The sequence below is a fragment of the Notolepis coatsorum genome (assembly GCF_963971535.1).
Source record: "Notolepis coatsorum genome assembly, chromosome: 13".
In the NCBI taxonomy this organism is placed as follows: domain Eukaryota; kingdom Metazoa; phylum Chordata; class Actinopteri; order Aulopiformes; family Paralepididae; genus Notolepis; species Notolepis coatsorum.
Window position 1 is genome coordinate 83,642,782 of NC_140177.1, and position 14,666 is coordinate 83,657,447.

Consider the following 14,666-nt stretch of genomic DNA (forward strand, 5'->3'; position numbering starts at 1 on the left):
AACAGGTTCAAAGATAACTTCACATTTATTGGCAATTCGTTTCCTTATATCGCTTCCTCCAGGGTTCCAACTTGTGTTGACAAAATGCAACCCTGCTCAGCTATGGAGAATCAGCGCTCTCTCTCTAGACTAGAAAGGTGCACTCAGTAGAGCACAGATGTCCACCAGGGCGGCAGCTACACATTATAATAATAATAATAGATTGGATTTGTAATGCACTTTTTGTTCACTGGGATCCCAAAGTGCTACACTACATGGTTAAAACAGTTAAAAAAAATAGAAATAAAATAGTTATTAGTAAAACAAATAAAATAAAATACAGAATAAAAATAGAACATAGTTAATTAACACTTTCAGTGCCACGAGGTGGCGCCAGAGTTAGCGCTTCAATGCCACCATCGGCGCCAATGTTACGCTTAATATCGCCTAATCTATGTTTTAAATTATGGCTATGTGTCTAATCTGCCCGTCGCTTATCAAAGAATCCTTTTCCAGTCAGTGCTGTCGAGGCAGATTGGTTTTTTATCGCTTCATTTCCGTTTGAGAGCATTTTGAAAAGCACCCGTTTTGAGGTAAAAAAAAACGGTCCATTCTGGACCATTCTATGATAATCGTCTTTTACTGGAATATTCCAGAACGTTGATATTTGTCGGCCTATTTATGAATCGTTTTCAAATAAACGCTAGATGATCAATATTATATGTGCACGCAAGCACATTCGAGCCGCGCACGGATAATCGCCGTGTTCATTTCCTCTTGGACTTTTACAGTGAAACCGAAAGAGCCCATTTCACAAAACAGCTTATATCTTCATCAAAATAAGTCTGATTATCCTAACACTGATAACATAGATTCCTTACCTGACATCAGATGGTATCCAACTGGTATATTCCAATTCCTGATCACCATTCGAAAAAATCGATAAGTGTATGGATCCAACGTGTGTACAGTGCAGTACATGATTCCGCGTGTCTCAGAGGCTCCAGAATGAACTGTGATAACCCCGGCTGCATCAGTGGACTGGAAAATGTGGAGTACAGGATTTTTTTCCCCATTCCAAAATCCCTTATGTCATCTGGGAGACGATAGGGGGTGCTTTTTTCCACATCTGATCGCCGGCGGCGCTCGGGTATACTAGGGTAGGCTCGCGTGATGCAATATGATTTCAGATTGCTAAAAAAAAAAATCTTGTGAGTGGCTTTCAACGAGATATTAATAATTCCGAGAAAACTCGTGAGTGGCATAGAAAGTGTTAAAAACATAGTATAAACAGACAATTTAAAAACAAAAGCGCAATAAAATTAAAATCTGCCCGGCTGGTCGTTTTAAAAGTCTACCAGCCAAATGGCTGGTAAGTCAAAAAGTTAAGTTTGTTCCCTGTTTGTGACCAAGACTCTTTTTGGATGGGGTGGGGATACTGGCCTGGTGGAACACCGGTCCCCTCTCAGTCCATGAGTTGTTCTCGTCTACATTTACATTGTGACCCAGCCTTGTAACTCTTAACCTAGCCTTCTCTGTCCTTCCTTCAGAGCAATGTTTACCGGAGAGCTGGCAGAAAGCAGGCAGACTGAGGTCGTCATCAGAGACATAGATGAGAGGGCCATGGAGCTGCTCATTGACTTCGCTTACACCTCACAGGTAACGTAACGGATTGTGACGATCAGAGACAAGAAAGCCATGGATCATTTGGGTGACTTAACCCACAACTTTCAGGGCAGCATTTTGATTAAAAGGACAATTGCGTCTAATGTGATAATGTTGATGTTGACTGATGCTGCTGAACTGAGCTTGCCCACCACGCTGTTTCAGCGCCCTTGGTTGTGTGGTCATTAACTCTTTGACTGCCACGCTGTTTTCCAATCTCTAATCCCTGGCGCCAGCGTTTCAGACCGTTTTAACGATGTTTGTAGACCCATCGTATATTCTATATTATAGCTATGGAGACATACTATTGCTCATTTGAAAGGCAATATTTATAATCCAATGGGGAAGAAACTGCTTGTTTCTACATACATCCGTTCCTGCGCAATCCCAGGCTAAAGAGTGGCCATTTCCCAAAAAAATTCTATGGAGAGAGATATCACATCTTTTGTGAATCATACGCCTGGCTTGGCCCGGTGGTGAGATTTGGAGTTGGACAAGACCCCCCCCCCCCATGTATTTGTAATCTATAAACGTACCTCGTCCATTTTGTGCGGCAGCGAATTAGCAAGAAGGAGGCTGGGAAGAGCGGCGCTATGAGGAGCCAGAGCTAGCCTCAGTCGCTTTCGATCCCTCCACCGCTTTGAGGCCTCCTTGTCCGGGGAGGCGATGCAAACAGACCCAGTGTGCCCGGAGGTCTGACGATGTCGTTTGGTCCATCGAAAAAGATTGAAATATCCAGTAATCCGACATGTGAACCAATGTCCAGTAGTTCTTGTCTTGTGTACAAAGGGTCAGCAAGAATATACTGGGCGAATAGACTGAACATGAGTATGCATGTAGTTGATTTTCCGTTCCTGGCGAGACAAAAAGCCGGTGCTTGATCAAGCGCCGCCACCCTAGCTAAAAAAATTACTCAAAAGGTAGGCTAGACTGCCACTGGGATTTGATCGTCATCACAGTGTTACAAAATCCATACAGAAGGTCCGGGGGACTGTCTAGTATCATAATAAAATAAAAACATAAAACAAATATACTCGTTTTTGGCGTTCAACGCATGGGTGCCAAAAACAAATATACTTGTTTTTGGCAGTCAACGAGTTAAAGTAACTTGATGCAGTTCAGTTTACATAAGGAATGGATAGAATGTTATGTGTTCCTGGGATGATGGTGATGCACAAGTTAGACCATTTGCTCTTATTCTAAGTAACCCAACGCTGGACGAAGTTTCTTAAAATTACAGGTCCCCGGGTGGGTAGAGTAGCAGTATTTGTCCGCGTGTCTGCGCCCAAGGGAGGGAATAGATTTTCTTAATTTGGTTCCCAAATAAGATGAAAAACTAAGCATCCGTGATGTAATGAATGGGCCTCTGTACCAGCAGGTGACTGTGGAAGAGGGCAACGTTCAAACCCTGCTCCCCGCGGCCTGTCTGCTGCAGCTAGCCGAGATCCAGGAGGCCTGCTGTGAGTTTCTCAAGAGGCAGCTGGACCCCTCCAACTGCCTGGGCATCAGGGCCTTCGCCGACACGCACTCCTGCAGAGAGCTGCTCCGGATCGCCGACAAGTTCACCCAGCACAACTTCCAGGAGGTGAGACGAGAGGAGGCGTTATGTCCGCAGTCCGGTCTGTCTCCCGCAGATTTGTCCAGAATCCACAAATCACTTATTCTTTACTGATGCGGATTTTCTGCTTTCCTGTTTTCATATTATTTCAATCTTTTATACTGTATGTTGCCCTGATCCCATCCTTGTTCCTGCAGGCACGTGAAAGCAAAAATCCAGTTGTGTGTGTTTTTATTTATTCATGCAGTGAGTCATTGTCACACACGTTCTAGCTGAAAGGCTTTCCACATATCCTCTCTTTTTCCCCTTATGTTATTTACTTTATTCCACGCCTCAAGACGTATGAATGTTGTATTATGATGATGATTTTGTTGCTGTATGCTGTAAAGCTTTGTAGCCTAATTTGATGTATGACCACAGCATCATGGTTTAAATCAAATATTGTTGCCCGATGCAGAGACGCGGGCCTTCACTAAATGGTGAAGCTAGCAGAACCCGCCTTTGGTTAGATTTCAGTTGACGCAGTGCAAACAATACAATATTTCATCCTGGGAGAAAACATTACCCTCTGGATATAATTCCTTGACCATAGGATGAAAGTGAAAACAGTGTTTCCTTAATCTGACATTACGTTAATTAAAAAATATATATTATCTTTTTTTTTTTGCTGAAGTCAAATACACACATCGGAGACATGAGACCCAGCATACGTCTGTAGAATGGCAACGCTGAACCTCCGGTTGAACTCTCATTATTGTACTTGTCTCAGAGCTGCAACAAACTATTCTTTTTATTAAGTAATCGATTCATCCAGCCCAGCGATTATTCTATCGATTTTAGTCTGTGCATGTAGACAATATATTTTCATTAAGAAAAAAAAACTGACGAACATTTACATTTAAGTTCTCTTGTGTTTTATTTTTGTATTCTGAAATGGAGCTGAAGCAATCTGATTGAACAATCTTCTTCTTTTTGCATTTCCATCAGACTAAACGCTTTGGAACATTTAACTGCCACCAATGAAATGTTTCAAAGCATCGATCCAGTAATTTTTTTTATCTATACAATTTTCTTGTAATGGATTTATTCGTTCAGTTGATGAGAGAGAGAGAGAGTGTTTTAGAAGGTTTGTGTACCTGTTTTACACTGGTTTTTGATTTCTCCTTTTCCTTTCTTTTTCTGGGCAGCTTTACTGGAGGCCTATTCATAGTATTCAATCTCAGACATCTTGCTCGGCAAACAGACAATTTGTAATCAAATAACGCATTATTATTAAATGATGACTGTGGCCGATGAGCTCCTTGTATTTGTATATGAACTGTGGAATGTTGGTTGGCATGACATGTCTTACTTGGTATAGTGGTTTGCCTTCAATAAGGCCTCATTAGGGGTGCGGCTACGTGGTGAGTGGGCAAGGCGCTCACCACGGATACTGGAGACGCTGGGTTCGCCTGTTCGAGCCCAGCGCTCCACATTGCTTTCAGTTTAGCTGGTCGTCCGTACTAATACACATTGGCAGTATTAGGGGGTGGGAAACTGATGGGTGGGGATCGGGCGTTGTGGACAGCGACTCCTACAGGTCGGTTGGTGCGCCTGCGCAGTAGAATCAGGAAGCGGTGGGGGCGGCGCCCCTCCAAAGCGCAGACCCCTGCCGCTGAAAGATTGTGCCGCGCAGGTGAAAAGATGCGACTGCTGTTACCTCGAGTATCGGAGGGGACTCGTGCTATGTATGACTTAGTCCACATTGCAGCCGGCTTGTGGGAGGCAGGAAACAGCGTTCGAGACAGGGGAGGGTTGAATTGGATGATACGAAATTGGGATGGGAGAAAAATTGAAAATGGGAGAAAAAGTGGATACAAACAAAAATAAGGCCTCATTAGTTACTTTGCTAGTCCTGATGTCTTTCTGGACCCTCTTTACTCATACATTATGGACTCTTCTGACAGTTCCCTTGTGGTTTTGAATGGAATGTAATACTTAGCTACTACTTGTTTTTAGATACACAGAGACTGCTTGACTGAATGTCTGATTGACTGGCTCCATCCCTCCCCACTGAACCCCCTCATTCACTCACTCCATCACTCCCTAATTGCTGTCTCCTAGGTGATGGAGAGCGAGGAGTTCATGCTGTTGCCGGCCAACCAGTTGATAGACATCATCTCCAGCGATGAGCTCAACGTACGCAGTGAGGAGCAGGTTTTCAACGCTGTCATGGCTTGGGTCAAGTACAGCATCCAGGAGCGAAGACCTCAACTACCACAGGTTAGATTAATCCGAACTCTTATCACTACTAACTACTATTTCTGCTTCAATAATGATAATGGACAATACACAAGGAAGGTATATTCTTCATTTCATGAAATGTAAACAACTTGGACACACCCGTCATGGACTGGAGACGCGTGTCATCGTCATTTTGCTTTGTATATAAACATACTGAAATACAAGTAATTACAACCCGCTGGCAATGCAAACATTAGCTTGCTTAATGCAAAGCTACTGTATGCATTAGAGTGCAACCATCAGAATGTGACCCGAGTTGTATGTGTCTTAGGTCCTGCAGCATGTCCGTCTCCCTCTGCTCAGCCCAAAGTTCCTAGTGGGGACAGTGGGATCAGACCCGCTCATCAAGAGTGATGAAGAGTGCAGGTGGGTCCTGTGTGTGTGTGTGTGTGTGTGTGTGTGTGCAGGGCCGCCTCAGGGGGTGTGCGAGCAGTGCTGTCGCACAGGGCCTCGCGGGAAGGGGGGCCTCGCACAATTAAAAAAAAAAATATATATATATATATTTTTTTTTTTTTTGCGACGCCCCCCTTCCCGCGAGGCCCTTTTTCATCACAGACCTAAAATCTAGTTTTGCTTATATGCTTATATATTTCACATTAGACACGTTTGTAGAATGTTCCTGGCTCTGCGGCTCTGCACTATCCTCTATTGGAGCTCTGGGGCTCTGCAGATTGGTTTCAAGAAGGGAGGGGTTACATCATGTGTATGCCGGCGTGCATCAGCTGCGTTTGACTATTCCGCGCGTGCAGCTTTGGAGGTTATGCTTAGTTATGCCAGCCAAAACGAAGAGGACGGTCATTCGGCAGATGGACTGAAGATGAAAGTTGTTGCATGTTAGACAGTTCAGTCAGGCTATCCATCCCGGCTAAAGGCAGGGACAGCTAGTTCGCTTTAGCTACGTTATAATATTGAGTGCTAACGTGTGGTTCAGTCGGGATAGCCATGATGATGTCGGCTAGTAGCTAGCTTAGCTAAAGGCTAACTAGCGTTAGCTAACCTAGAGAGAGCGCGTGCAGCATTGTTATGCCAAGATGAAGAGGACGGTCATTCGGCAGATGAACTTCGTCAACTCCACGCGGTCTCCATCCTCTTGGACGTTTGGTGAGTTTTTAATGCACTCTATTCTATTCCCGCCGTGGATATATCTCTCTCTCTCTCTCTCGGGAGCCAAACGGGCCGGCTAGCTGTTGTAGTAGCTAACGGTGTGTGGCCTGCTGTCAGCACCTGGTGCGAGGGAGGTTTTGATTTGATTTGATTTGAAGTCTTTATTTGAGACTTCAAGGTGAGCTTGGTGTTTCATTATGAGAATATCTCCATGCTCAAGTCGGCTATAGTCCGAGAGGGACTTGTTGCCGGCACCGCTATGGTAAACACCACTCTGTAGTGGGACGTGTATTGCCTTCTTTTTCCCTTCCCTCTTCGGATGAGAAGAGGAAAACACAGCGGCTGTCTGAAGTGTTGGCCTGTATTGCTTTTCTCACGTTGTACAGTTTTTCAGTGGTAGCCGCATAGCTTGCTTCTGCGTCAGCTAGTGGTTAGCGATAGCCGGGTTGAGCTAACTGTTAGCCAGTTAGCTGTTTAGCTACGACGTTAGCTGCTCGTTTTCGCTCGGCTGGGAACGTTAGCTTGATGCTATCAGTTAGCCTAGAGTTAGCTGTTAGCTTGTGCTACGACCATTGCCGACCATTGACATTAGCCGTGAGAATAGCAGGCCCTGGCACTCTGACTACGACATCATCTTTGACAGAAGATGTAGTCGGGCCTGCACCATGACAAGGCTCCGGCCATAGCTTCTTTTTGTCCCGCCAGCGAGAGGCCTTTCGTCAACGTGGAGACCTGTGTTGCGGCCTTTCGCCCTGCGTTCCTTGGTGCAGGTAAGATGTCCATTGGACATTACCCCACTCTTCCTTCCTTCCCCTCCCGAATGTTTTGTTAATAACTATGTTTTTTTCCAGGCAAACATATGTTACTTCACAACATTTGGAGATACGACATGTGCTGTGTGTGAATTGTCTTGGTCGTTTGTGTAGCTTGGGTAGCGTTGGCCAAAGCTGTGTGTGGCCTGGTGTCAGTACCTGGCTACTCTATTTGCAGTTAGCCTATTTAGCTGATGTCGGCCATTGGCTCCTTGCTACTTTGTTTTCTCTGGTATAGACCCTCTTCTCTTTGAATTTAAGTGTTGATCTTTGTCCTTTTGGATCTATGTATATTCATGTTGCCTTTGTGAAGTTATCTTTTCCTTCTGTTTTGTTCTTCCATTAAAAGTTGAATATCCTTTAGGGGCTCATCTTTGCTTATCTCTCTCATACATGCTCTCTAACACACACACACAGACATGCTCTCTCTCTCTAACACACAAACACACATGCTCTCTCTCTTTCTAACACACAGACACGTTTAAATCTCGCACAAGGCCTCGCATTTCTCCCAGGCGGCCGTGTGTGTGTGTGTGTGTGTGTGTGTGTGTGTGTGTGTGTGTGTGTGTGTGTGTGTGTGTGTGTGTGTGTGTGTGTGTGTGTGTGTGTGTGTGTGTGTGTGTGTGTGTGTGTGTGTGTGTGTGTGTGTGTGTGTGTGTGTGTGTGTGTGTGTGTGTGTGTGTGTGTGTGTGTGTGTGTGTGTGTGTGTGTGTGTGAAGGAAAGTGGGCATCTAGAGAGAGAACGATGGGGCAGTTGATTATTATGTGGGGTGGTCACTGCATGTTCAGGCTTTATCAAACTGAAATGATGTGCTATGGAGATCTGGTGGTTGTAAGAACTGCTGGTAATGACAATATGAGAGAAACCTAGAGTTAAACCACACACAATGGAGTTGATTGCTAAACGGGGACCTGGTAGATTAAACTGATATGGAAAATGTGTTATTCAGGTATAGGTGGATTGATTGATTAAATCTCTCTGCGTTGATAGATAAACGGGGACCAAGTAGAATAAACAAAGAACTAACTGATAATGACAATAGACATGACTGTTGATTATTATTGAAATTAGGTCAAGTTTATTTATGTCTCAAAGGGCTTCAAAGGCCCATATTACTATGGAACAGCACACCCTGACCTTGAAGGTCACAATTAAATGGCATTTTTAAAGCCATCAAGCTTTCTTAAAGTGACATATCTTTGAGTGAAACACGATAGACAGGCAGGACCTGATTTCAGGAAGGATTTGATAGTTGAGAAGTGGGCGTGACGTTACCATAACAAAGCTGGCCTACACATCAGGCATGCTAAGCAGTAAGCAGTCACCAGTTGTATATGTTATCTCTAACTTTAACCCTCAGTGAAGATGATAAAAAAGGAGGTTTTATATACCTATTCAGGTATAGATGGATAGATTGCATCAATCGGTCTGTACTGATTGATCAATGGGAACCTGGTTGATGAAACTAAGAATGAACTAATAATGGGAATAGACAAGGAAGTTGCTTATTATTTCTCAGCTACAGATTAGATGGATTAAATCAGTCGGTTTTGATTGATAAACGGGGATCTTGCAGATAAACCTAAGGACTAACTGGAGCGGACTAATGGAAATAGACTATTATTCAGTTACACCTAGATTAAATCAGTCTTGTTTGCTTTGATTATTTTTGTATTTAATTTTTTTTTGTCGATCCCCATTAGTCTACACCAAGGTCAGACTACTCTTCCTGGGGTCTAAACATTTAAAATACAAAAAAAAAAAAAATATATATATATAGTATGTCAAATAAAAATATAAAACCACAAACATTGAAGTACTCACAAGAAAACATCACAACAAACAAAACAAGTAAATCAAAGCTCACTCAATATTCATAAGTCAGATATCACAATTCTCCAACTATAGAATACATTCCATAATCAGTCCATAAGAACAAAACAGATAAAATAGTGTATATGATTTTAACTCATAATATAGCATACGGTAACTTGTCTCAAGTCACCAATCACCTTTATATTTCCATACTAATTTCCATAATAAGTCAATGACTAAAATGTATCTCGTTATTCCTGAGCGCAATTTTTAACTTTCTTTTTAAACATAAATTGGTTCCTTACCATAGTTATATTTCTCTGTATACTATTCCAATAAGCAACTGCTCTAACATTACCGTATTTTTCAGAGCATTTGTTTTTGGTAGAGGTAAAGTAAAGCATGAATCTAATGCTTGCCTTGTGGTATCCATGTCTCATATTAGTTGGGTACAATTATGAGTGCAAACCCTCTGGTTTCCCAGTATTCCAGATATTAAACAAAAAAGTTACCAGGCTACATGCCATCCTCTGTTCCACGAACTTCCACTGTCATCCAGGTCAGCGCGGCATGCATCCCTCCAACACTACTCCTTACAGAGCAGCACAGAGCGAGGCGTGCCACCCTGTTCTGAGCGAGTTTGTTCAGGTCAAGCTTAGAGGCGTTAGACCATATAGTTATAGTAGGACAGTAGTCCAGGCGGGATAAGACCAAAGATTGTAGTACAAGCTTTGCTGTACCATTAGTCAACAGATTTCTACACCTTCTGATCATTGAAGTACCACAGCTCATCTTAGCCACCATATTGGGGCCACCTGAGGCGACAGTGGCTCGTGAGGTAGAGCAGTCGTCTGGCAATCGGGAGGTTCCCGGTTCGATTCCCTCTCCTCCCGGTCAGCGTGTCAATGTGTCCTTGAGCAAGACACTTAACCCCTCATTTCTCCTGATGAGCAGGTTGGCACCTTGCATGGTTGCCTCCGCCATCGGTGAGTGAATGTGTGAGTGAATGGGTAAAATGTGAGGAACAAATTGTAAAGCGCTTTGGATAAAAGCGTTATATAAAAAAGCAGCCATTTACCATATTGTTAATGTGTTTCGATCAAGAAAGTGTTTCATCTATTACAACACCCAGCAGTTTTGCCTCTCTGACCTGTTCGATATCAGCACAGTTCAGAAAAAGATTTAATTTAGGATTTGATCTGCTTTGATTGCTTAACAGAGACCTGGTGGATGAGGCAAAGAACTACCTGTTGCTCCCTCAGGAGCGGCCCCTGATGCAGGGCCCCAGAACGCGACCCAGGAAGCCCATCCGCTGTGGAGAGGTGCTGTTTGCAGGTCTGTATCACATTCAGACTCCCATTTCAAATGTCAAGTACAGCTGCTACTAATGATTATTTAAGTAATTAATTCATCCAACAATTATTTGATCAATTAGTGCCTCTAAAATATTTTTTTTCTAAAGGTACAATTGAACATTTAAATCTTTGTCCCTGAATGCACTCTGAAAGCATGCACTTCTAATGGTGTCTTTTTAGAGCATTTTTTTTTACAATATTGGCACTTCATCTTTTATATTTCAATCAGACTAGATGCTTTGGAACATTTAACTGCCACCAATGAAATCTTTTGAAGAATCAAGACTCATTTTCAATTGATTTCATTTATTTTTGTATCGATTTATTTGTCATTTAGCGTGATTTTGGCTGGTACAATTTAAGATGACTGCCGTAGATCCGTATCACATTCTGACTACAGGATTAGCTGCAGAACTCTGACTTCAAATGTCACCATTCTGGGGAAAAGGGGGTTTTGGCTGGCACACTTGACGGATGATGGCAATATAATGTTTTTATGTCGTGGGAAAATGGGATTGTTTTGTTAAACAACATCAAAGTCCACACATCAAAACTTTTACTGTCCTTTCTATCCACTCTGGCTAATATCTGGCTTCATAAACTCCACGTTTTATATCAACTGAAGGTCAATTCATTCGGTTCCAAAAAATTGCCATTTGAGCGATTTTGAAAGAAAACATCTATTCTAAACCATAACCTGTTCAAATATTTATTCTAAAGCATAACCTGTCTTTCTTGTCAATGAATCTTATTATCCACCTGTCAATCTCCCGTGTCCCTCCCTCTCAGTTCTAGCTGATGACTGGTACTAAAGGGACACCTTCCTCCAGCTTGGGAAGATTAAAAAACGTCTACCCTATTCCCTCTTATCATTTTGCTTTCTCTCCGTTTTCTCTCTCTCTCTCTCTCCCTCCAGTTGGTGGCTGGTGCAGTGGAGACGCCATCTCCAGTGTGGAGCGCTATGACCCACAGACCAACGAGTGGCGGATGGTTGCATCCATGAGTAAGCGGCGCTGTGGCGTCGGGGTCAGCGTCCTGGACGACCTTCTGTACGCAGTGGGAGGTCACGACGGGTCCTCCTACCTTAACTCCGTAGAGAGGTCTGCTTACTCTAGCTGTTCTTAAACCAACCTTTCTAGAAAAGCGGAATGAGGGTTGTCAAGGGGGGGACATGTACAGTGAAGGCTTTTAGCAATTGACCTATATTAAACCCTGCCCCCTTTTTCTTGATCCTCTAATCACAACTTTTGGTCAACCTTTGTTTGTCTGAGGGAAGCAACAGTTGTGGTTGGAGGAGAGATCAATTTGTGGGTCAACAAAGGGGGAAAGTGAGATGCCAGTGAATGCAATAATAACTAGAAGGTTTATTAGGGCACTTTATTTAAAAAGTAGAGGATTATTAGGGCACTTTACAGGCTTAGTCCTAAACATAACAGAAGGCACACAAATGGCTTGGGGGTAGGGCTGGGCGATATGGCCTCTAAATGATATCATGATATTTTTTGGCTATGTCACGATACACGATATACATCACAATATTTTGACATTTCCTCTAAAGCAGGGGTTCTCAACCTTTCTGCTGCCAAGGCACCCCTGTGTTCAATAAAATATTCCAGGGCACCCCTACATACGATAAAGACTTTTCCGGTCCTGTCTTTTTTGCTACAATGTTGACAAAAGTGCTTGCTTTCAAAATAATGTTTATTTAAGAAACTGGGAAACACATTTGTGTGTATATGCAGGCTATATAATGCATTATTAACAGGTGTTTCAGGTCTAAATGGCTTAGTACTGTTGACATTACACTGCTTGTAGTAGTAAATCAAATAGCATATTTCTTTAAATAGAATTATAGAAAATTATCACTAAAGTGCTATCTGTTGCAGCTGCACTGTTCTCCATAAAAATAGCATATTTGGATAAGTTTGACCATTTCTCAAAAACAGAAAATCATGTTTTTTTTTTTAAATACAGAAAAGGATCACCAAGTTACCATTTCTCAAAAAATATAAATAAATACAGAAAATAAGCACTCGTTCACTCAGTGGAAATGTCTAGCTCAATGCGAGGTCTGCTGCTGCTGGCTAATAATACGGTCAATACGCGGGGAGATCTTTGACAAGGCAAACACGCATGTCATCCTCAAGGCTCAACTTGGCCCTATATTTTATTTTCAGAGCTGTCATGGATGAAAAGCCAGCTTCACACAGATATGTGGTGCTGAATGGTATCAACACCTTAACTGCTGCATCATGAGATACTTGGTACTCAGCACCACACTCTGAAACTAGCTCTCCAGGTGGTATCAGATGACATTTCATTGAGTTCTTCCAAGAGTTTGGATGGAGATGTGTCAGGAAGCTTTGTCTCAATGTTGTCTGTAAAGTTTTTTTTTATCCAGAGTAACTTGGTGATCCTTTTCTGTGTTTTATTAAATAATGATTTTCAGATTTTTAGAAATGGCCAAACTTATCCAAATAGGCACCCCTGTTGAGAACTGCTGCTCTAAAGCACTTAAAAATGCTTGATTTAACCCGTTGAAGCACACAGTCACGCCCAGGGATGCAGTGGTGGGTGGACGGGGTACCACGCCGTCCTAGTAGTTCGCTGAGCAGAAGTGCGCGCAATCGCGCACGGATGTGCACGCGCGCACACAAAAATGCTTTCACAATTGTCACTGGACTCGTCGCGCCGTGCGCCAAGTACCCGGCCGGCAGTTCCCATATTACGACTGCACCACTGGTCACGATTAAAACAGCCCCTGCAACATATGTCTGCATTAAACCATGAAGATGCTTTAAAAAATAATTGAATTAAATGTTTCTAAAAGAGTAGTCTACAGACACACAATACAGAAACAAATTTATTAACATCTAATACAATTTATATAAAAACTCTTGGGTGCCTAAGACTTTTGCACAGTACTGTGTTTTCTATCCACTTTAGCCAAAAATACACACACACACACTACTGTGAGAAAATAATAATTTTTATTATCTGCAATGTTATAACATCCTACTGGTAAACAAAACACTGTAAAGGTGTGTGTACATCACCATCATATATTTACTTTTTAATTGCATGAAACATTATGAAGTATTCTCTTATGCCGCTTTTCCACAGGCTGCATGGTACCTACACGACTCAGTAGTACCACCCATAGATATATATATAAAGACGGTACCCCCCCCCCCCCCCCCTTAGTGTAGCTGGGGCGCCTTGGCGTAATCTTCAGCGCGACACACACGGACAATAGAGGATTTCGTTGCTAGCTATCAAGCTATGAATCCAGTGCCTTATTAGCTCATTTACGCTAGCCGCAATGCTAATGGTTAGAACGCAAGGCTAATACCAGTTCATCCGCCTCTGCGCCTCCATATTCCATTCCGTTTCCTCCAAACAAACCTGTGGCACCACCTCTCCGTCTCTGGGTGTGAGTGCGTGTAAATTGGGGCGAGTGTGTGTGCATTTTTTTTCTGTGAGGGAGATACGAGAGAGTAAAGTGCTGCGCCAAAGTAAGTCTCATCTCAGCCGCGGCGGCTTAGAAACTGAGGGATTGTGAGAAACATCACGATATCCACGATACGTTTAAAAAGTGTATCGTTAACACTTTCAGAGCCGTTGCTTAACCTTGATTTACCCGTTGAATGCCGCCATCCACTTCAATGTTAGCTTAAAAACGCCTAATCTATCTTTTAAATTATGGCTATGTGTCTAATCTGCTCGTCGCTTTATCAATGACTTGTTTCCAGTCAACATTGTCGAAGCGGATTGTTTTTTTATCGGTTCATTTCCGTTTTATAGCATTTTGAAAAGCCCTCGTTTTCAAGGAAAATATAAAGATTCCATTTTTCGGCCTATTTATGAATCGTTTTCAAATAAACGCTAGATTATCGATAGTATATGTGTACGTATGGACGCGAGCTGAAAAATTTATTCTCTTATTTCCTCATCAGCGATCGCGCACACACAGACACATCACACATAGGGCAAACGCTGAGATCTCAGCGAATACAACTCTGATTATCCCAAGACTGGTCAAATAGATTCCTTACCTCAGATCAGATGTTCTCCAAAAAGATCATTCAAATTCC

The 14,666-nt window shown here is 42.7% G+C and overlaps 1 protein-coding gene across 3 annotated transcripts in view; it reads left to right on the forward strand.

The window, feature by feature from the left end:
* Nucleotides 1–14,666, forward strand: part of klhl20 (kelch-like family member 20) — a 67,665-nt gene that overhangs the window by 41,956 nt on the left and 11,043 nt on the right. For all 3 annotated transcript variants that reach the window (XM_084326999.1, XM_084327000.1, XM_084327001.1), the window contains 6 exons: nt 1,530–1,638; nt 3,023–3,229; nt 5,306–5,464; nt 5,757–5,851; nt 10,437–10,552; nt 11,489–11,672. In XM_084326999.1, coding sequence (XP_084183125.1) covers nt 1,530–1,638; nt 3,023–3,229; nt 5,306–5,464; nt 5,757–5,851; nt 10,437–10,552; nt 11,489–11,672 — 870 coding nt within the window. The remainder of the gene's footprint in view (nt 1–1,529; nt 1,639–3,022; nt 3,230–5,305; nt 5,465–5,756; nt 5,852–10,436; nt 10,553–11,488; nt 11,673–14,666) is intronic.